The following is a 24,368-nucleotide window of genomic DNA, read 5'->3' as shown; positions in this document are numbered from 1 at the left end:
CTGAACATACAGTATTCTCCACTAATATTGGCACCCTTGATAAATTTGAGGAAAGAAGGCTGTGACATTGTCTTCATTGTTCAAAAAAAAATTCACAAAAATACTCTGCTCTTATGGATATTAAGGTTATAATGCCTCTTATAATGCCTGATGAGGTTGGAGAATACATGGCAAGGGATCTGAGACGATTCCTCCATACAGAATCTCTCCAGATCCTTCACATTTCTATGTCCACACTGGGGGACTCTCCTCTTCAGTTCACCCCACAGGTTTTCTATGGGTTTCAAGTCAGGGGACTGGGATGTCCATGGCAGGACCCTGATTTTGTGGTCAGTAAACATTTCTGTGTTGATTTTGATGTTTGTTTTGGGTCATTGTCCTGCTGGAAGATCCAAACAAGGCCCATTTTAAGCTTTCTGGCAGAGGCAGTCAGGTTTTCATTTAATATTTGTTAATATTAGATCTGTTGAGTGTGTAATGCCATGTATCCTAAAAAATAAATTACAGGTCCTCTGGTAGAAAAACAGCCCCAAAACATTAGAGCCACCACCATATTTAACCATGGGCATGAGGTACTTTTCCCCATATGGCTACCTCTCTGTGTGCACCAAAACCATGTCTGGTGTTTATTGCCAAAAAAGCTCTATTTTGGTTTCAAGTTCCAGTAGTGTCTGGCAAACTGAAGACGCTTGAGTTTGTTTGTGGATGAGAGTAGAGTCTTTTTTTTTTCTTCTTCAAACCCTTCCACATAACTTGTGGTGAAGTAGGTGACTTCAGATTGTAGTTTTGGAGACTTTCTGACCCCAAGATGCAACTACTGCAATTCTCCAGCTATGATCCCTGGAGATTTCTTGGCCACTCGAACCATCCTCTTCACAGTGCATTGAGACAATATAGACACATGTCCAATTCCAGGTTTATTCATAACATTTCCAGTTGACTGGAACTTCTTAATTATTGCCCTGATTGGGGAAATGGGCATTTTCAATGTTTGTGCTGTTTTCTTACAGCCACTTCCCATTTTGTGAAGCTCGACAACCTTTTGCTGCACATCACAGCTATATTCCATGGCCTGAACCATTGTTAAGAATGACTAAGGGAATTTGTCCTGTGTTGCATCATATATATACCCCTGTGAAACAGGAAGTCATGGTTGAACAATTTCCTGTTCCTAGTCACCCAGGTGTACTAAAAATGTTTTTAAATATCAGTGGGAATTTACTTCAAATATATTTTTCTCATATGAATTCATATGGGTGTCAATAATTGTTGCACATCTTGTTGATAAACATGTTTTGTTTGCAATTGTTTCATATCCATGAGAGCAGAGTATTTTTGTGTTTTTTTTTTTTTTTTTTTTTTTTTTTTTTTTTTAAAGCAAAAGGTTTAAACAATAAAAACAATTTTTCAAAGCCTTCTTTGCTCATATTTACCAAGGGTGCCAATATTAGTGGAGGGCACTATAGTCTTTAGTCGTATGTCTATTATAGCAGATCTTCATCATTTAATCACGTAGAGAACTTGCGCTGCACAATATGTTATGGAATTTGGCCAAGGTTTTATTGGGACTTTCTCATACAGTGTGCCAAGTAATGATCTTAAGACTGCTGAAATTGCAGTGTAAAAAAAGGCTTTAAAGGAAAAATCCACCCTTGCATTTTAATCCTTATAATTGACATGTGGTGTCCAAGATTTATTTTGTTTTCCACTGGCATGTTGATCTGTTTTCAATTGGTTAATGGCTTCTCACATTACCCAGAATGCCATCTGACTACTTGCTGATGGTGCTTCAACGACCTGCTGAAGAAGAAAAAAAGAGCCCTCTCAGCTTGAAATTACTACTCATCAATTTCTTTGCCAACAAAAGATGAATATGGAGGCATCCATGCTTTTTTTTTTTCCATGTTGTATGTCGAATTTGCTGAAGTAAAATGTCATTCTGACCAACAAATTAACACTTAATAGGCAAATCTAATGCAGCATTAGGCCTCACTTCATTGTTACCTGAGGACAGTGATGCAGCAGCGCTTTAGTCCTTCAGCCTGTCCAGCTCTCATCTGTACTCTCTGCAAACATCCAAAGCTTTGAGTTCTACTCCATTAGCACCAGTTCACTAAACACATCAAAAATATTTACTTTAAAAAAAAAACAAACAAACAAAAAAAAACTTTCAAAATATTTCAAAAGCGTTCTAATATTTTGAAGGTCAGGATGGTATTTTCCTTTAAAGTTGTCCAGGTGCACAACCTGTTTAATACAGTATACTGTTTTATTTATATATATATATATATATATATATATATATATATATATATATATATATATATATATATATATATATATATATTTCTTTTTATTTTGAAATATATTTTTTATTTCTTTTTATTTTTAAATATATATAGTAAACAATTTAGTTAAATAATGGTTAACATTAAAAATTTTTTTGCCATTATCCATATTTTAAGTGAGGTAGCTATCATCAAAATAATGGCACAAATGAATACTGTGCGTGTGTTTACTGTGTAAAATATTGCTAGTCAAAAGAGCGGAGACTGTTTGCCAGTGACGTCACTTCCGGGCACCTTTCGCTCATCAACAGCTGGGACGAAAAACATCGCTCAGAGAAATACAGGTAACTGCGCGTTTATATTCCAGTGTGTTACTTACTCATTAAACAGGGCCTGGGTAATGAATACATGACCGTCCTGTGAGTACTGACTGAATAGGAAGATACACGAATTACTGTTTGTGTAGACGGCATATTCTAAATCATATGACTAGCGGAGCAGGAAGCTAAATTCCCTAGCCGAGCTATGCTAATTGCCGTTTCAGACTGGTGGTTATTAGGCAAGTTTTCTTTTCCCATCCGTATTCGTGTAAGTCCCGCCTCCTCCGCTATGATTGGCTGGGAGAACCATTGCTTTTTAGTTAGGATTGGTTAATCGTCTAGACACGTGACCCAGCATTAAATACTAGCCAATCGTAAGGAAGGAGGCGGGAGTTGGAATACGAGTGAGGGGTTAAATGACGCCTTTTGGCTAGATAGCTATGTAGTTAAATAGTTTTTTAAAAATAAAATTATTTTAGTTTAATGCTAATAGTAATAATAAAGCGTCTCAAAAAGTGCCTCAAACAACACGCAGTGCAGAAAACAAACAAACATTTGTTTCAGTGAGAATTATTGTCTATACGTAACACCTTCGCTCATGCATGCAATTATAAACAGTTAGTTACATGGGTATAAGTATATCCTTAGTCATAACTGTATATGCACACATTATATATTTGTACATATGTTTTATGTTTCCCTCTCTGTCTTTCTCTTTATATATATATATATATATATATATATATATATATATATATATATATATATATATATGTATGTGTGTGTGTATGTGTGTGTGTGTATATATATATATATATGTGTATATATATATATATATATATATATATATATATATATATATATATATACACACACAGTATCTCACAAAAGTGAGTACACCCCTCACATTTTTGTAAATAGATTATATCTTTTCATGTGACAACACTGAAGAAATGACACTTTGCTACAATGTAAAGTAGTGAGTGTACAGCTTGTGTAACAGTGTAAATTTGCTGTCTCCTCAAAATAACTCAACACACAGCCATTAATGTCTAAAAAAACTGGCAACAAAAGTGAGTACACCCCTAAGTGAAAATGTCCAAATTGGGCCCAAAGTGTCAATATTTTGTGTGGCCACCATTATTTTCAGCACTGCCTTAACCCTCTTGGGCATGGAGTTCACCAGAGCTTAACAGGTTGCCACTGGAGTCCTCTTCCACACCTCCATGATGACATCACAGAGCTGGTGGATGTTAGAGACCTTGTGCTCCTCCACCTTCCGTTTGAGGATGCCCCACAGATAATCAATAGGGTTTAGGTCTGGAGACATGCTTGGCCAGTTCATCACCTTCACCCTCAGCTTCTTTAGCAAGGCAGTGGTCATCTTGGAGGTGTGTTTGGGGTCGTTATCATGCTGGAATACTGCATACTGATCATGCTCTGCTTCAGTAAGTCACAGTACATGTTGGGATTCATGGTTCCCTCAATGAATAGCCGTATGAGTGCTGCCAGCATTGCTGCAGAGGTTGAAGGGGTGGGAGGTCAGCCTGTCAGTGCTCAGACCATACGCCACACACTGCATCAATTTGGTCTGCATGGCTGTCGTCCCAGAAGGAAGCCTCTTCTAAAGATGATGCACAAGAAAGCCGGCATACAGTTTGCTGAAGACAAGCAGACTAAGGACATGGAGACCAAGATAAACTTATTTGGTTCAGATGGTGTCAATCATGTGTGGCGGCAACCAGGTGTGGAGTACAAAGACAAGTGTGTCTTGCCTACAGTCAAGCATGGTGGTGGGAGTGTCATGGTCTGGGGATGCATGAGTGCTGCTGGCATTGGGGAGCTACAGTTCATTGAGGGAACCATGAATGCCAACATGTACTGTGACATATTGAAGCAGAGCATGATCCCCTCCCTTCGGCGACTTGGCCACAGGCCAGTATTCCAGCATGATAACAACCCCAAACACACCTCCAAGACGACCACTGCCTTGCTAAAGAAGCTGAGGGTGAAGGTGATGGTCTAAACCCTATTGAGCATCTGTGGGGCCTTCTCAAATGGAAGGTGGAGGAGCACAAGGTCTCTAACATCCACCAACTCTGTGATGTCGTCATGGAGGAGTGGCAGAGGACTCCAGTGGCAACCTGTGAAGCTCTGGTGTATATGTATATATATATATATATATATACATACACACACACACACACACACAATGTTTCAGAGCTGTGGTGGTTTGCCCAGTAATGTTGAGTCCTGTATTATGAATGCTTTGTGTCTGTAGCTCCAGATGATCCATTGCTGGCGAGACAGAGTGAACACTTCCTTTCCCTCTTGCTTCTTCTTTTCCTCCTCTACATCCACCGGTGATGCTTCCTTGCTGCACCTTCCTCTCACGCTACACCCACCATCACTTGGTCACCTTCCTCCTCACCTTCTTTAGGTAGGATAAATGGTATCCATTGCTTTGTTACTGAATCGTGCAGCTCATCTACATCTTTAGGTCAAACTAGTACTGGATAGTACTAGATGCCGCAACAACGTTTAGTTAAGTCAAACATTCAGAATACGCTGGATCTTAAAAATTTTCATAAAACCCAATCAAAGTTCTGGACTGTATTAACACGCTATCACATGTTTAATGAAGTCAATGAATCAGTTAATGAAAACAGCTGTCCAAGCACTAATCAGATGCCAGATAGACATATGATTGAAAAGCAAGCTGTAACTGGTTTTAAATGTATGTTAAGCTTTAGTGCCATTCTGGCAGTATTTTGGTAGTATGAGCCAAAGTTTACGGAATGTTTTGCTTTCTGTTTTTGTCCTTTGCCCAATTACATTTGCTGAGGATTAAAAGAATGGTTCAGCTTAGTCAAATTTACACTCCGTACAAATAAACATGAGCTTCTTCGTTTCTGAGTCACGTAAAAATGTCCAGACATTTATATTGTTCTATTTTTGTTGACTTTAGTGTTTTAAATTAGATGCCTCGAATGTTGTCATTGTGTCATAGTGTAAATCCAGTATCATTCCAGTTACTGGCTTCTGTGCGTACATGAGTCTTCTGATGTTATGTTATGTTAATATGTTAATGTGATTAACATGTTGGATTTGTTTGAACAGAATTTCTGTTATAAAGACTCATGGAATCTTTTCCTTTTTTTTGTGTCACTGGTCGTCTCTCACACAGCTATGTGTTGTTGCACGCTTCACGTAAGACTTTCAGCAATGTGAAAGTGAGCATCTCAGCACAGTGGACCCCTTCAGTGCAGAATGGCAGCTTTCCTGCCTTTTCCCCCGGAGAGGTAGGCACACACTGCGGCTTTATGTCTCGGCATGCGGCTGCTGAAGAAGAACTAAGACCAAATGTGCTGTGAACACATTTTAGAGAATATAACATATAAATGTAAAATATATAGAATATATATGATGGGGTAACATCAGATTTGGCAATATACAAAAACTTACAAGGCTTTCGTTTATACAGAAAAATTAGATACAAGCATATACAGAAAATTTGGAGTTTTAGACACTGATTAATGAATTCTGGTTCATGAAATGAGATTTTATTTTAATACAGCTGTGAACAAACTTCAGTCAGCCTCATGGTGCCTTAAATGACCTTGTTGTCAGGACTTGTGGCTATGTCTAGACAATAAATAAAACAATCTTCACAAGTAGAAGATAAGATAAAATAAGTTAATTTAACTGGATAATTTCATGCAGCAGGTTGGAACAACAAATCAGCAAACCTACTTTTTTTCTTTTTTTTTCTATTCTTTATTTTTCTTTGTTTTAAGCCAATATAAAAACTGAGTGAATGCATTGAAAACAGAGCAAAATCAGGAGGGTTGATAATTGTGGCCATGCCATGCAGTACACAAGTACTGAAAAAAGTACGTCAAAAGTTTATACACACTCGTCTTTATTTATTTTATTTTTTCACCACATTTTAGAATAATAATAAAGTCATCAAAACTCTGAATAACACAAATGTAACTATGGGAGTTATGTTATGATAACAAATCCAAAATTAATCTAAATCATTTAATATTTCTGCATCTTCAAAGTAGACGACTCCCCTTTTGCCTAGAATTTCCAGAAATGTATTCTTGGCATTTTCTCAACCGATTTCTTGAGGAATCTCTCTGAGATACATTTTAAATAGTATTAAAGGAGTTCCCACCGATGCTGAACACTTATTGGCTGCTTTTTAGAATATTTTGCACCAAGTCATCCTTTAAAAAAAAAAATATTTGTAAAGAAAATGTTAGTTTTCTAATGAATGAAATTAATATGTTTGCACAATTATATTTCTGTTTACAGCACTGATTTAATCTTTAGAACCTTTAGATCAAAAGATTTTTAAGATCATGAGAAACATTTCAGTTGAGTTTCTCCAAACTTTTGACCGGTAGTGTATATGTTGTAAATATACAGTACATGCAGCAGTCATGATAAATGATGTGATGCAGTGTTGTTTTTTTTGTGCCCTGGTGTTGTGTGAATGCCAACAGAAGTGGGAAGAGAATCGTCTGTTTGCAGATGCTGAGGAGGCCACACTGTTTTTGGGTGTCCTGGACACCGTATTTCTCTTCTCTTATGCCGTGGTGAGTGACACTGAAAGAGTGAACTTGGAGCACGTTGGGTTTAAACTTACAAGGTCACTAAAAGCTTAGATTTTTACATAAATTGTACAGAAAAAACATTCTGAATATAGTGCTGTACAGGGCTGCACAATTAATTGCATTTTACTTAGCAGCACAGTTTTTTCCTCCCTCAAATCAGTAAGGAATTAAACATGACAGTGTGCAGTTATCGGAAAATAATCAGCAATGGGGTTGATTTGCCAATGATTTTATCAAAGAATGATATTTTATACATTTGATTCATTTACGGTTACATTTCATGTTGGGGAACGTTAGTTAGTTTCTAAACAGTTGTTCAGTCACCAGCCTGTCCTTTTTAGTCTCCTTTGAAGACAAAAAAATGCAGCTTGTCACAAAGTTCTCCATCCTGAAGCCTTTCCTGTGTCCGTAGACTTGATTATAGGTTTACCTCTGACTGTTGCAAAGCACTGACACTGGCATCTCCTTCTAAAAAAAAGCTAAATGAGCATCTCTTCACACAAAACGTATATCATATGAACAATTTTAATTCATGCTTTTGAATTTGTTTATATGGAGCATTTATCGTACATGTCCTTTTGTAAGTTGTCACTAGAGAAATGTATTAGAACAAGTCTAATAAAATAAACCTATCAGAGCTTATAATGTACAAGAAAGGTATGTTAATTCTGTTGATCAGTTGCAGTAAGCATATTTTCTTCTTAAATTGAGTGAGTAATAATGACTAGAATGAGCAAAATACAATATTCAGTACTCTTGTGCAGCCCTAGGTATGATAAATAGTATAGCAGAGTAGTTATTATAGACGTAAGTCCCTCACATACTATTACTTTGATGCAACATTACAACCAACACAATAATGCCACCAGTGTAGTGTGTTATGTTGTGGAGTTCTCAGCCAGCACTCCTGATATGCTCTCTGACAGTCATAAACAAACACAAATTATGCCCCTGTTGTTGCAGTGCATGAATTTCTGTAATGCATAGACACACACACACTCATATACACCAACACACTAACATAACAGATACATAAGCAGGCTGGTTCAGTACTATTCACTTTAAATTCACTTTAATCATGCTCACTGCTGGAACTGTTGTGGTACAATTTAAAAATGTATATAGCTGCAAAACGTGTTTGGTTCTATCAGTTCATGTTGTGTCATTTTCCGTTAACAGGGATTGTACATTAGTGGCATCATAGGTGACCGTTTGGACCTCCGTTATGTTCTCTCCTTTGGACTGTGTGGCTCAGCTGTGGTGGTACGATAATTTATTCTTGAAGGTGTTTTTAGAGAATTGTAAATTGTTGATAGAAAGACATTATGAAATCCAAGCTTAATGAAATGAATGGTTATAAAATACACCTATGGATCTCTCTCTCTCTCTCTCTCTCTCTCTCTCTCTCCATCTCTCTCTGTGTTTTTTTTCTATAGGAGTTTGTTTTTGGAACTCTGACAGAATGGCTGAAGTTTTATAACGTGTATTTCTACTGCTGTCTGTGGGTGCTAAATGGCTTGTTGCAGTCTGCAGTTTGGCCCTGTGTGGTGGCCGTCATGGGCAACTGGTTTGGCAAATCTGGGTGTGTGTCTTCTTTATTACTAACAGAGAGTTTACATAAACAGATTCTTGGCAACAAGGACAAGCATTTAAAGTTACAGTTAAACCTCTGAAGTCACAGTTTTCACTTGCGATATCAAAACTTTCAATTAATATATGATTTATAATTGTAGTGTATAGTATAGGTATTAATATCTTTTAAAGTCCATTGTTCATGATATCTGCAATACTTATTTTTCTATAGACTAAAAGACTATTTAATCTGAATACGGTGCGACTGAACATTACAAAAAAGTGTAAAATATACAATATGTGCAGTTTCTCCACATTACAGCCCTTTACATCAAAGCCTGGTGTACAAATGTTGGCACAATGTGGAAACAAAATTACAACAAACTACAATACTGTGTGATTTCCCATTAAACCACTGTTTGAGTGCCGAGCTGAATAAAATCCCCGACACACAGTCTCCTTTAGGTCTTACCACCGTTTTTCTGACAAAAGTTTCCTGACACAAAGGTTGACAACTTCTCAGGTACTGTGCTGATCAGATGACATCACATAAACTGTAAATTGCATGAATAATTCTCTATAGAGACAAGACCTACAGTATTCACCCGCCTTGAACTTTTCCACATTTTATAGTGTTACACTCTGGAGTTGAAAAGGGGGGTTGAACACGAATACTTATGCAATTATATGCAGTTGTAAGTTGACTAGTGCAGTATAGCAGTATAGCACTGTCTGTTTCAATGTACAGGTTTTCAGAAAAAAATACATGTGTTTAAAAAACAGTTAATTACACAAAATTGTATTTGGTGTGAATGGCCCTTAATTCTAGGCGTATAATATAATATAATAATTAGTATACCACAGCATGCTTTACAATATGCTTTTTGTTGTTGCTGGTGATAGCAGTAACTTCAGAGTGCTTTGCCGTGCCTTGCCTTGCCTGTCTGGATTATGATTATGCCTTTAATAACATTCTCTGTCTGTTCCTTGAGCTTGGGCATTAGCGAAGTCATAGTGACATAATACTGCTTATATTGTACTGACTTTCACTGACATATCTTACTTATTTTAATCTGATGGATCTTTCATTTCAGTGTCTAACGTGTGTGTGTGTGTGTGTGTGTGTGTTGCTGCTTGTTAGCCGAGGCTTTGTGTTCGGCTTGTGGAGTGCGTGTGCATCAGTGGGAAATATTCTAGGAGCATTTCTGGCCTCCAGTGTTCTGAAGTATGGCTATGAGGTTAGTGGCACATTCATCATTCTCAAAGTTGAAGACTGGAAAAAGACCAGGTGTTTTTTTTTCTTTTCTTTTTCTAATCTTCAACTATCCAGTTTGGGTGAGTCTGTGCCCCTGATAGCCTCAGATTCCTGTTCTTGGCTGACAGGTGTGGAACCAGATGTGGTCTTCTGCTGTTGTAGCTCAACCACCTCAAGGTTCGATGTTTTGTGAACGCTAAGATGCTTTTCTGCTCATCACGTTTATAAAGAGTGATTACATGAATTATTATATCCGTCCTGGCAGCTCGAATCAATCTGGCCATTTCCCTCTGACCTCTCTCATCAACAAGGCGTTTCCACCCACAGACCTGTCACTCCATCGCTGTTTTTCGTTTTTCACACTATTCTGTGTAAACTCTAGAGACTGTTGTGTGTGAAAATCCCAGGAGATCAGCAGTATAAGAAATATTCAAACCAGCCCATCTGGAAGCACAGCTATGCCACGGTGAAAGTCACAGAGATTACACCTTTCTGATGTTTGATGTGAACAATAACTGAAGTTCTTGACCTGTATCTGCAGGATTTTATGCATTGAGCTGCTGCCACATAATCGCTTGTTTAGACAACTACATAAATGAGTAGGTGTACACGTGTTCTTATTAAAGTGGACAGTGAGTGTAGACTGTCTACTTTAGGTAGACCTGTACACCTGCACATGCACACAATTATCCAATCAGCCAATTATATAGCAGTAGTGTAATGCATAAAATCATGCACATACAGGTCAAGAGCTTCAGTTTATGTTCATATCAAGCATCAGTATGTGGAAAATATGGAGGGAATTCTCTCACACAACAGTCTTTTATACAGATTTTATACAGAATAACTCAGAAAAGTTATTGGGCAGAAGACCCAACAGGGATCTGAGGCTACAGTGGGCATAGACTCACTGAAACTGGACAGTTGAAGATTGTAAAAAGACCAGGAAATGTTTTGTCTTCAACTGTCCAGTTTCTGCATGATTTTATTGATTGTACTGCTGCCACATGATTGGCTGATTGGATAATTGCACGAGTAAGCAGGGGTATAGGTGTTCCAGTTTAAGGGGTTGCTGGGTATATATATATATAAGTCTTCACCTCCAGAATTTTGAGAACTTTAGAACAGAACTTTAGCTACAAGTCTACTTTTGTTGTAGGAAATTACATGCGAAACAGAAAGAACTAAAATGTGTGTGTTTGTTGTCAGTACGCGTTCCTGGTGACATCGGTGGTGCAGTTTGCAGGTGGAATAGTTGTGTTTTTCGGTCTGCTCACCTCCCCAAAGGAAGTGGGTGAGTTTCAGAAAGAGGCTGTGTCTTTTTCACTTTCTATCCATGTACCTTTAAGAAACCACCAACTGTACAACAGTTCTAGGTTTCATTATGCTATTATTTGCTCATTGCTTATTAAAACGTTTGATCAAATATTTTGCACGCAATTTGAACCTTACCTCAAATGTAGTCGATCAGCCAAGACAAGCAAGCTGTGTTTGATTAATTAGTCATGCAGTTTGCTCAATTGTAACCCTGTATGCATCCCATACACATTAGTGCTATATTACTGCAAACTAAAGAAGCATATTTCAGACATTAAACATTTACACACTGGATTTGGGGCAAAGAAATTTTTTTTCATTTTATTTCCTTTTAACTTTTAAGTACTTTAAAGACATTATACCTTTAAAGGTATAAAGGTATAAATGCCTTTATTTATTACTATATATGAGTGAGTCTTGGCCCTTATCTCTAGCTGAATACGTGTTATACTATATGTACTGTGTTTTCCAAGTGCCTGTATGTATCTTTTTTCTCTCAGGTCTGTGTGAAGGCCCTGTAACAGGTCTAACAACAGTGGAGAGAGACACAGACAGTCATCGGCCACTCATGAGTGACAATGAGGAGGAGGAGGAGGAGGAGGAGGATGAAGTGGTGTGTGACGGAGGATACTATTCCGTACAAAAGCAGGATGATGATGGCCCTGAGCCCCAAACCAAAGCCATTGGCTTCTTCAAGGCCTTCTGTCTACCCGGAGTCATACCTGTGGGTCAAATTTTTTATTTTGTTTGTTATCCTGAATGAGCTTTCATTTACATCTATTCTACTTAACATTCTTAAAGGTTGCTCTGTTATCTGTTACATGGCAATTGCCAAGAGGAGCAACAACATGCTTTGTTTTTATATTTTTCTGGCAACTCCTCAACCTTTGATTATGCCAACATATAAAAAGGTGATTGAGACAGTAAGCAAACAGCATATAGATGTGTTTTGCAAACTCATATTGGTGTAATGAGTATCATTGGTTCATACGTACTTTGCTATGCAGCTACAGGATGAGCATTGACGTTTCTGTTTCAGTTCAATGAAAATGTATTTGTATAGCGCTTTTAAAAATAGATGTTGTTACAAAGCAGCTATACAGAATTCTAGATGTAGATTTAGACCCCTAATGAGCAAGCCAGAGGCTACAGCGGCAAAGAAAAACTCCCTGAGATGACATGAGGAAGAAACCTTGAGAGGAAGATTCAAAATGAAGCCATCCTCTTTTGGGTGACCAGATAGTGAGGTTATTAATCGTTACAGTATACAGCTGAGAGTAAAGTCAGACCATACTAAGCGTGTTGAACGTTTCATGAGAGGAACAACTAAACTGAAGAATTAAAGAACTGAAACGTTTTTTTGCTGAGTGTTTAGTCAATCCCTGTGTTTCTGGCTGGGTTGAAGTCAGTTGTGATTATTATTCTCTTTCTGCTCTGGCAGTACTCGCTTGCCTACGCTTGCCTGAAACTGGTGAACTACTCCTTCTTCTTTTGGCTGCCATTTTATCTGAGCAACAACTTTGGCTGGAAGGAGGCAGAAGCAGACCGACTATCTGTGTGGTATGACGTGGGAGGGATCATCGGTGAGTGGCAGTGGGGACACGCTTTGACATTACATTTCCTAAATTTAATTGAGAAAAGAATAGAAAACCTGTTCACTTTAATACTCATAGTTATAGTGAATGTGTAAGGGCAGTTGAACTTCCAATACTGGTTTAAAGACAGAGAGACACATGAAATAAAGTAATACCAATCCTTTGTATGGATCACTACAGTAACAAATAAAATTGGCTACTTAACCCTTTTCCTTTTTTTTGTGGTGGTCAGTTCCAGTTCAGATTCTTTTCTCTGTAAAAGTAGTCCCATCCCCGAAAGGACCGATTATTCATATTTAAAGATTTACAAATGCCGGACTGAAGAATTTATGAAAGCATTTCACAAAAATATATACATGGACGTTTATTGACTGAGATAAGCAACATGCCATCAGATTTCTATTATAGATGAGTTTCGATTAAGCAGGTTTTTGTTCTTTTCTCAGAACAGGGAAATGTGTTGACATTCTTCAACATAAAATGGTAATCACACACGATACAGATGCGGTAGATAGGTGGATAAAATATAGGCTGAAACACACTGGAGTACCCCTTTAAGCTGAAAGCATTACATTACTTTTTAGATATATTTGCATAATATCATTTATATATCATATCTCAGATGGCATAAGGAAAGAAGTAATAATGATATAAAAAAAATTCACCCTGAAAAAGTGCCCATTAGAATTATTTTACATCTTTGAGATTAAATTATTATTCTTATTAAGATTTTCATTGTATTCAACCGTTGTGACCTTTATGATCTTAGAAATGTCATATATATTTTTGCACATTCTCTATTTCAGGAGGAACTGTGCAGGGTCTGATCTCAGATTTGCTGGGGAAAAGAGCTCCTGTGCTGTGTATTAGTTTGCTGCTAGCTATGCTAGCGCTAGTGGGATACAGCCGTGAGTCTAGACTGCAAAATAAACACACACAAGTTTAAAAAAATAAAATACATCTCTATATACTTTGACTGCTGTAAACATATTCCTCATGTAATTTGTTTTCTTATTTAGACTCTCCGAATAAGCAGATTGTGAATGGAGTGCTTTTAGCAACTACAGGTAAGAGATAAGTATAGTCTTCAAGAAATCCATCACAATCTTACCTCAGCACACCAGAAATTTAATAAATGCAGTCAGTCTGCCTAAAGATGTCTAAATCCGTGCTTGCTATGTGTGCTTATCAATATGTCCGTCATATTATCATCATAACAGAGAAGAGTGTTTACACTCTTTGTACAGATGACAATGGAGAAAAGTATTAAAAATGTTTAAGTTAAATGAATAATAGGACATTTTGCAAACAGAGGTGACTAAATTAATCAGTGATTATTTCCCCACCAATGTGAAGAAATGACGCTGAGGCATGTGTTTAAATGCCATGAGTGTCTCATCACCCAAGGAAAAAAGTCAAAGACTGATGTGGATGATGCTGATAACCAAAGTACTGACTCATTTCCCACTGTAAACTTTATATATAGTAAAATCCACTCACCGCCCACTTTAATAGTAACACCTTTACACCTGTTCATTTATGCGGTTTTCCAATCATTCAATCATGTGCCAGCAGAACATTGCATAAAATCATGCAGTTACAGATCAAGAACTTCAGATAATGTTCACATCAGACACCAGAATGGGGAAAAAATGTGATCTGTGTGACTTTAACTGTGGCATGGTTGTTTGTGCGGAGGGTCTGCAGGCTGAAAGGCCTTGTTGATGAGAGGGAGCAGAGAAGAATGATCAGAATGGTTTGAGCTGACAGGAAGTCTATAGTAACTCAAATAAGCACTGCCTTTCAGTGGAATAACTGAAAACAGGGTAACTACACTTAAAAATAATGTGGCATTAAATGTGATTACAGTACATGCAAAAAAGAAACACAATTGAAGAAACCATGTATGTAGAACTATATGAAGTATGTGCAGGGTTTATCCAGACCACATAAACAGACATGTGCTGTAAATGGCATGCCTCTCAGAAAAAAGACTCAATTTGTGACCAGTACTGTGCTCATTATATTCATGCTTAAAGTTACTAATTAAATTATAAACCCAAATGAGGGGCAGAATATCTGGGAGAATATATTATTCCCTGTTGTGTAAACCATGACGTTTCTTCTCTTCAGGTTTCTTCATTGGTGGTCCATCTAACATGATAAGCTCAGCAATTTCAGCAGACCTGGGTCGACAGGAAGCCCTGCAGGGACATCAGGAGGCTTTGGCCACTGTCACAGGCATAGTGGATGGAACTGGCAGCATCGGTGCTGCTGGAGGGCAGGTGGGACTTGAAACTAAACTGCTTATTTCTCAACCTTGACTGGATTTTTGACTTCCATGAGCTGTAAACCGTAATCATCAAAATTAAAACAAAAAACAGCTTGAAATATTTCACTTCATGTTTAATGAATCTAGAAAATATGAAAGTTCCACTTTTTGTGTTCAATTACAGAAAAAAAAAAAAAAAAAACTTTTCCACGATATTCAAATTTTTTTAGATGCACCTGTATGTCAAATCACAGTCAATCAGTCTTACTTTCTTGGCTAAAGCAGACACGGTGGTACTTTAATATGTAGGTAACTGTGGTGTAATGTGTCAAATAATTGTTCTCATCAAAATCCTTATCCTAAGCAACTAGGAGAACAAAACAGCTTTTAGATGACACCCAGTCTGACATTAATCCTAATCCTAATCTCTCTTTTAGTACCTGGTTTCACTCATTGAGAGCAAATTAGGATGGATGTGGGTCTTCTACTTCTTCATAGTCATGGTAAGCTTTCTCTTAAAGGTTAATGTTCTGATCATCTACCTGCTAAACTTCAAACCTGTCATTTTGGGGGCTGCTGGTTTGATGTCTTGGTTGTGTTTTTTCTCCATAGACGGGATTCAGCATTGTATTCGTCATACCTCTTCTTATTAATGATATACGTTCCATGTGCAGAGACAGTCAAGCAAGGACGCACCAGCTGTGAGAACGCATCTCTATTTATTTCTCTCTATTTATGTTGGAATCAGTATGGAGAAGGTAGAGAGTATGTCACCTAAGACACTCGGCTCATGACTTTCTTCTTACTTGTTTTTAAAGCTGCTTTTTTTTAAATTTACAATAATGATACTGTTTTAAATGATTAGTGCTAGATTCCATCAGTCATTGGCATTAATATTAATATAATGCCAATGACAGCAACTGGCAATGGTGAAATATCATCTTGACAATCATCATAACTAATCTGTTGACAGTAGACTTGAGACATGTATTATTGTCTGATTTTAAGTTAAAAAGTGCTTAATGTAGACCAAATGTAGACCTGTGCATGTCAGACTGCAGAACTGAGTGTACAAGTACTATGATCATTATCTGTTTTTTAAGTGAATGTTCATGTAAACAATAATTATATCTGATAAAATCTTTGGCTATTCAGGGGCTGCTAGTGGCACATTAGCCTCACAGTGAAGAACACTAAATTAGACTGTACACATCCAGCTAGAATGAGTTATCACTATATGTGTGTGTCTGTTCTTTCATCCCATGGGTTCTAGCCAGGGCTCCAAACCAGTTTGAGGCATGAAAATGAATGCTATTTGGCTAGGAACAAAAACACTACCAAAAATGTCAACACCCATAACTGTTTGAGAACAGAATGGCACAAACCCAATGATTTAAAAATAAAATAATAAAAAAAAATCAATAAAGAAAAAAAAAACATTTCTGAGCCCTGGCTCTGGCACTGACACCAGAGCAGGCTTGCAGTTGTCAAAGTCAGGGATCATGTGTGTGTTGCTAATATGAGGGTCAGGTATCAAATTGGATCGACATAAACACAAACAGCCAACAAATAGAAAACCCTTTAGAACATATGTTTAAAGTGCCTTTATTTCAGCCTGTACTTTGAGCTTGAAGAAATTTCAGTTTTTTGGTCTTTTGAGATTATTTCTCTAAAAGTACAAAGGACTTGGCCTATATATAGACATTTATTTAGCTTATGCAATATTTTTTCTATCAATATACAGTGAGATTAATAGGTGCGAAGAAAGGTAATTTGGTAATGGTGAACTATGGTTTTCTTTTGAAACCTAATATTTATGAATCTCCTTTTTTAAAAATAACAATTAGATTTTATTGGCTGCTGTAGGGACAGGACATGCCATAGATGTGCTCTATGTGGAGTGGCTATATTACTGTCAGTCATTCCACATTTTTAATAGTGTCGCTATTTTTAATTTGTTTGTTCCTGGAACTTGTGATACCTGTGACACCATTCTAAAAGGGATTTCATTGTGTGTTGTGTTGTGTTGTTGTTTTTTTGTTTTTTTAAATAAGAGAAGTGTAGTGCTAAAGATGTACTATGAAGGTGCATGTCAAGGTCTTGACCACTCATATGTCTACTTCATAAATCACCTAGAGGGTTACATTCTGTTGCCAGTTTATAAGATTGACCTACCGTGTATCTACACTAAATGGCCATTTTATCACAAAAAACTATAATATATGTCACTTTGAATGTGTACAATCACTGACTATAGCCAATATGTCGCTACAGCACAGTTTGTCATCTTCCAGCGGAAAGAGAAGGACCTCTGGTGCTCAGATATTAATTGGGTGGTGCAACTAGGCCTGTCACGATAAATACTTTTGTTGAACGATAGATTCTCACAGAAATAATTGGAATAAACGATATTATTGTCATTATAAGATTTTTTATGACACTGATAATGATAATATAATAGCATAAAAATGCAAGCACATCATTTGAAAGAGTGATGGACATATAAATTCAGACATTGGGATTAGAATGTCAAAAAATAGTTTTTGTCTTCTGACAAAAATATCCTTTAAATTAAGTCAATATTCCGTCATGTCATATTTATTCATTTTAGTCATTTTAACTCTGACTAAAATGGCATAGTGTATTAGTCAGCTGAATTTTAGTTGATGAGAAAATGGAATAATTAACCCAAATATTCACACATTTTATATATTAACTTAAAGGTGTATCAACAAAAACGTGAAAACGTGTAATTATACCGTAACGATAACGTAATTGTGACAGGCCAAGGTGCAAGTCTCAGCAGAGCAGTGACACTGACATGGATTTTTTTTTTTTTGGCTGAACCCAGCAATGAGCTATTTAAAAACTCTGTGATCCTGAATGATCCACCATCCAAATGATCAGTGCTAATCCCATGGTGGTTTTATTTCCACTCCCAAAATGCACCTGTATGGTTGGTTTGCCCTATAAACTGACGACTATGTTAATATTTGCATCTGTGAAGCAAATATTTAGACTATTTATGTGTGTTACATACCATATGTTGTGCACAGTGATAAAGGTATTTTTAAGGTTTTAAAATTGTAATCAAATTTTTACATATCTGTGTTTAGGCTAACTGTAATGTATATGTGATGTGATATTCTGTCTGCTTATGACCAAAATATTCAGACTTTTATATTTGTTTACTTGTTTGTGTGAGCATCTTGAACTGTTAAACGCAGGATGATGTTGAACACAACATGCTGTAACTGGCACTTAAACAAATCTTTCAGATTTTCGAAACTGCTATAAATAGTTTAAGAAACTGCACAAATGTAATATTTATTATTTTTGTAGTGCATGCCCTCAGATTTGAATGGAAAAACAATCACACGGTACATGGGTGGTTTCATAGTTCTAATGGAAATCAACTTGGTGTCCTGCATATATCGCTGAAATCAAGCTCAGGTTCATTAGTGAAAGTCGTGAAAAAGGAGCAGAGCTGCAGTTTAAATGTAATATGATTTTATTATCTTTACATGTTTTTTTTTTCCTTTTCTATAATGAATTCCTATCCTGTTTTAGATAAAGAATGCTTTTAAACTCATGGAAACACTTTGAATAGAAACACTTGCAGATCATGTCCTGACACAAAAATTTCTTATTACTATAAATGTCAAATTATTGTTTACATTATATTAAAATAATTATGGTACTGAGATTGTAGACCAAATGAGTGATCTTTTGACCAAATTCACAAAAGTCGTTCAAATTTAGGCAAAAGAAGAAACACAGCTGTGTTCATGCTGCTTCTCGAAAGGATCACGGGGCAGTGACTTTAGAATTTAACTTTAGAATTTAGAAATGTCTGCAATAAAAATATTTTTATAGCTAAACATAAAAATATAGTTTATTGTTTATAGGATGACAATAAAAAGATTGTATAAAAAGAAAATTATAAACAATTAAAATTTTCTCCTTCATTCTAATTCTTCCAGTTGTTTCTTGTAGTTGCATTCCCATTAGAACTTTTTAAAAATAATATATTTTAAATTATTATTAGTATGCAAAAATATCCTATTAATTTTTTCATGTTTTTTGAAATTCTTAAATAAACAATACAGTGTCTGCTATGTGTAGCTCAGAATATCATTTATTGATATTATATATCAATATCTATCTATCTATCTATCTATCTATCTATCTATCTATCTATCTATCTATATGTGTGTGTGTGTGTGTGTGTGTTTTTCAAAAACACAAGTTATTATATTATTATATAATTATAGACATTTAACTGATTTCAAATGTTTAAGTTGATTTAAAGATTTGTGAGGGTTCTGCTAGATGATTTTTCTTTGATATGTACATCAGTGGGAGACTTAACTGAAATTTCCAAAAAAAAGTCACCAAAAACAACTTGAATATTACAATTGATGTAAACATGGATATTTTTTATTATAATCTGTGATTTAAACATGGCAACATATTCACAATGTGAGGTTATGCAAGAAAATGTGGAACTTTTGGTGGAACTGAGAAGAATGAAACAAAATTTCCAAATGTTTGATGAAAGAAAACACAATTGTATTCAATATCAAACAATATCACTCTGTTTCCATATAATTAAAAAAATTATAATTAATCATCATGTAGGATTTTAGGTATACAAAGTATACACGGATGCCTTTCCCATATGTATACAGGGTATTTAAATACCTTCAGCATTATATCAAGTACTGCATACAGAATTTTGGAAGCCAGATTTTTTTTTTTGACAGGCTGTTAGTCATAACTAAGAATAAATAAATCAAATGAATGTTTGTAATTAAAAGAGTAAAGGTTCTCACTGTGAACAGGCCCATGTTAATTCCTATTAATCCAGCTCTTAACACCAATAAAGATTACAATACGCAATACTAATTAATAGTGCAAAGCTAATACAAAATCAGTTAGTACTCCTTAAACAGACTTATATTCCAATAAGTTAAACATATTTAAGGTTGCTCTGAAATAAAAATGGTACCGATACAATGAAAACAATAACTCGTGCAAAAATTAGGAATGATCAAACCATTTCAGACTGAGGTGATGTGTGTAAACCTGCAGTGAGCTAATAGACATTTAATGTCTTTAAAAAAAACATTTATATGGAAGATGACAATGCCTTTAAGCACATGAACATGGTGGTGTGTAACCTCAGATGTCTTATTTGTGGTGGATTTTGGCTTTGACCTTTGGTCAGTTCAATTAGTATCGACATTTTTCTGATTATTTCTGGGAAAGCAGAAAAAAAACAGACCCAATTCAGTGAGGTGATTGGATCAGGATGGTTTCTGATAAGAAAATGAACACTTCATTATTATTATTGTGAGGTAGATGAACCCACTTCATGAAAAATATTTACAAATACAAAAATAGCTGAGCTGCTGTAGGACATGGTGACTGTCACCAAATATATTAGTAACACCCAGGAGTTTTATTTAAAATCTATGCCACTGTAACAAGTCTAGGTGTTTTGCAAGCTTTTGCAGCTGGTTAAAACTAGTGGCTTTGTCCCTTCCTCTGACAGCAGTTGTTAGTTGCTTACTTTTGACACTGTGTGGAGCAAATCTTTGGCTAGTTTCTTAAAGCTGCCTTTAAAAAAATCAAACATAATGACAACATGTAGAAATGAAACACATTTACATACAAACTCACACTGCTACTTACATGCTGAACATGGTTTTATAAGTCTCTTATGAAACAGTTCTCTGTCCTTCGACACAATTCAATCCACTGAAATTAAAATGCTACATTTGTCTTGATATAGTATTTAGAACAGAAACAGTTAAAATAACAGTCAAAACTGAGATAAAATGCTACATGATTAAAACTCAAAAAGAGACATACAATCCAAATAAGGCGTTGTGCGTTATTGCTGTTAATACAACAGATATTAATCTCTATGTATATACAACTTTACAATTAGATCTTCGTGAGATATACACAGAAAAAGGATGTCTTAATGTATAAACACCAACGGCTAAAAAGCACAACTAATGTTTGTTTATATTGTTAATAAAAGGACATATTGATAAAATTTGCAATAAAGGAAGCTACCAAAAAAAAGTCTCAACATTTGAACCCCTGTCTCAACATTTAAAACCAATGTGGTTTCGGAGAACTGGTATAATGAATTCAAGGCAATTTTTTTATGTAGTCAGCAAGCTAACTTGTAACTCAGGTAGTTATATATAGTCTGTGTGAGCTGCTTAAGCAAATTTTGCACTGAAAGGTGAAGTAGTGAAATGTTTACAAAGTGGTCTTCAGGTATGCACCAGAGGTCAGAGGTCACATGCTTTCTCAGTGACCATATGTTGAGGTAAGAGAGATTAATTCATTAAAAACACTTCCCCCCCATGGCTCAGATATACCAGACTAACGCTGGTTCAGTTTTTTCTCTTTTTATGTTCTAAGTGATATGTTTTCTTACATGGAAAAGAATAAATAAGTAGTAAGTAGCATTAAGTAATATTATTCATTATTCATACACAGTAAGGCTTTCACTTTTTTTTAACGTGTACAAGATGCATAAATCAACTAGGTATCAAAACAGCAAAACTAACCGTTTAAATTCTGGAGGTCTGGGGGGGGGGGGGGGGGGGTGTTGGGGAACTTGACTATTGTCAAGTTATTAATGAAAGTGTCCTTTTTTGAAGTGCATTTCTGTACCTTCACAGTATATTTTAAGCTTCTTACATTTTTGTTGAAAACATAGCCCCCACAGACAGATAATAGCTATAACTGCAGATTTTGTATGTACATTTACATACACAGTGAGGAGTTGAGAGGATCTTCAGCTGCAGAAGTGTCTGTTCTCTTCTTACTGCCTTGATGAGACTTTGTAATGAAGAAACTTCTTCTTCACGGTAAAGAAGTCTAGAAGAGAGAAAATCTGTTAGGAAAGAGGTTTTCTCTAAAAACGCTTGAGGACTCCTGGCTAGACCACATTTGTCTGTTTTGTTAGTTATTCATCCTGACATGTCCAACACTGGTATACAGAATTCTGCAGCTTCCTAGTGCAGTCGTGTTTGGAGGGTAAATAGAAAAATTAATTGGACTAATTTGGTGACCCTAAGGCTGGAATGAGAACCTATGCAAAAGATATCAAAGCACTTCCAACTCATAAATTTCTATGTCTGAAATGTCAGATTTGGAAGACTAAGAAAGCTTTTAGATATAACTGTTGGGCAGAAAGGCAAAGCAAACCCCCAAATGACAGCAAGAACTTGTAGGAATGTTTAGCTGACACAGGAGTGCTGGGGCACCATTCTACTGTGCAGCATTGCTTGCACAAAAAATATCTGCATGGAAGAGTCATCAGACGCAAACCTTACCTGCAACCTCATCACAAAACTAAACCTCGGACGTATGCAAAACACTATCTAGATAAGTCAGAGTCACTTTGGAAACAAGTGCTGTGGACTTATAGCAAGTGTTAGTCAAGTCTAATGCAAGTTTAAAGACATACACATTCCTGTTCTGATTGTTAGAACTATACACACATTTAGCAGGTTTTGGCTCTGGTCTCACCTGTGATAGCAGACTGTCTGTATTTGACTGCTCTCTTTTCCAGCTTGGCTCCTCTATGTGCCAAAGTTCCAGCAGTGCTGATAGGAACCTCCAGTCTGCGCTTACCCGTCCTCACCACATAGCTGCGGTAGAAAGCTGGCATGTCCTGGCAACGCATCTCCTCCCACTCCACTGCGCCAGGGGTAGGATGCTCGCTCTGGAAGTCAAAGTTCCAGCGCTGCTTGGCCACTTCCAGACTCATGCACAAGAGCATGTGGAAGTCCTGCTGAAGCTGCTGGTGGTCGACTGGGCCGAAGAGGTTCCGCCGCACGCCGGTGCCCTGCAGCTTAACACCCTCCTCCACTCCTTCACGCTCCATGTGGTCATACTGAGATGAAGTTGTAGCCATTTTGCTGTGGACAGAGGAAATACAACACACAAAAATTAGTTTGAGGACTGTGATGGACTGTCATTTACTGCAGAGTCAGATATTGATGTTAAGAATATACATGTAAAACAAGACACTATAATGCAATGGGATTTGAACCACAGTGTGTGTCCATCTGAGGAAGACAAAATGTAAACCAGAAGATGCACAAGTGTGACAAATGTCTCACTTGAACTCAACATTTCAGCATGATCTGCCACTAATTAAAGAAAACACATTTCATATGAAACGACTCTCTTGAGGTTTGAGAGAGTTGTCATGATCTTACTTTTATCTCACCTTATTTCTCCATATACAGAATCTGGACTTTTTGGAACACTAAAGCCAACACGTCCTTATACTGTCAACTATTTGGATGTATATTGTAGTTCTACATATATAACTAATGAATAACGTGATTTACAGACTAACCCAGCTCAACCAGCTGAACAATATTGTGGCTCTATGTTTTATGTTGTAAATGATCAAAATGAATTAGAAAGCGATACCTAAAATTGTTTCTAGAATTCAGCCACCCAACAGCAGTCCTCTAGCAGCAACCCGTCCTCAACTTGCATCCATCTACTGTGTGAAAACACTCTGCTGCTTTTCTAGGCGTCTTATCTAAGCTAGATTACTTTAGATGGATTCTGATTTACTCCTTGAGGTGCGCTTTTGCCTGCCAGTGCAACATTTACACCTTTACAGTAAAAGCTTGGTAAGCTCTAAATAACCAAAGTGCTTGTACAATGTTAAAGGTGAGTTAAAGGGACACTAATAAAGATCCGTTTCAGTTGTTGTTTGGAGTATGTGATGTTATTACTGTCCAAGTACAAAACTGAACAGATGTATTTATGTAGTCTTAATTAAATGTATAGGTATTATGATTGTTTTGGGAGCAGATACTCAGGTATTTATATCAAAATTACACTTAGGCAAGAAAGTACAAGCAGAAATGATGAGTTTGGGCACATCGGTCATTTTTCAGTTTTTTGGATAATTACATTTATAACATATCTACTCTTAAAGTGATAAAATGTCAAAACTCAGCAGTAATATGTTTATTTAACTTTTTTGTCTACTTGCAACCACTGCTCTTTGTATGTCATTATATTATACGTCAGTTTATGTGTCATTATGACATATGTCAATTTCATT

At 36.4% G+C, this 24,368-nt stretch overlaps 1 protein-coding gene and 1 long non-coding RNA gene across 2 annotated transcripts; one reads left to right on the top strand and one right to left on the bottom strand.

Annotated features, from left to right (window-relative positions):
* Positions 1 to 1,428: 1,428 nt before the first annotated feature.
* On the bottom strand, positions 1,429 to 3,274 carry LOC108279805 (uncharacterized). The gene is made up of 3 exons (XR_001815611.3): positions 2,668 to 3,274; positions 2,005 to 2,113; positions 1,429 to 1,800 (listed from the first exon to the last, which is right to left on the bottom strand). It is a non-coding gene; the product is annotated as an uncharacterized LOC108279805 (long non-coding RNA).
* Positions 2,530 to 24,009, top strand: slc37a3 (solute carrier family 37 member 3). Its single transcript, XM_017494299.3, has 16 exons — positions 2,530 to 2,632; positions 4,890 to 5,048; positions 5,796 to 5,910; positions 7,123 to 7,215; positions 8,413 to 8,496; positions 8,670 to 8,815; positions 9,947 to 10,043; positions 11,270 to 11,354; positions 11,878 to 12,101; positions 12,819 to 12,960; positions 13,779 to 13,880; positions 13,992 to 14,039; positions 15,106 to 15,257; positions 15,682 to 15,747; positions 15,857 to 15,945; positions 22,848 to 24,009. Exons 2-16 carry the CDS (start codon positions 4,975 to 4,977, stop codon positions 22,924 to 22,926), a joined length of 1,596 nt encoding a protein of 531 aa, XP_017349788.1. The 5' UTR covers positions 2,530 to 2,632; positions 4,890 to 4,974; the 3' UTR covers positions 22,927 to 24,009.
* The last annotated feature ends 359 nt before the right edge of the window (positions 24,010 to 24,368 follow it).

The sequence above is a fragment of the Ictalurus punctatus genome, chromosome 19 (genome assembly GCF_001660625.3).
Source record: "Ictalurus punctatus breed USDA103 chromosome 19, Coco_2.0, whole genome shotgun sequence".
Lineage (NCBI taxonomy): Eukaryota > Metazoa > Chordata > Actinopteri > Siluriformes > Ictaluridae > Ictalurus > Ictalurus punctatus.
Note: the sequence above shows the minus strand (reverse complement) of the source record. Positions and strands in the feature narration are given on the sequence as shown.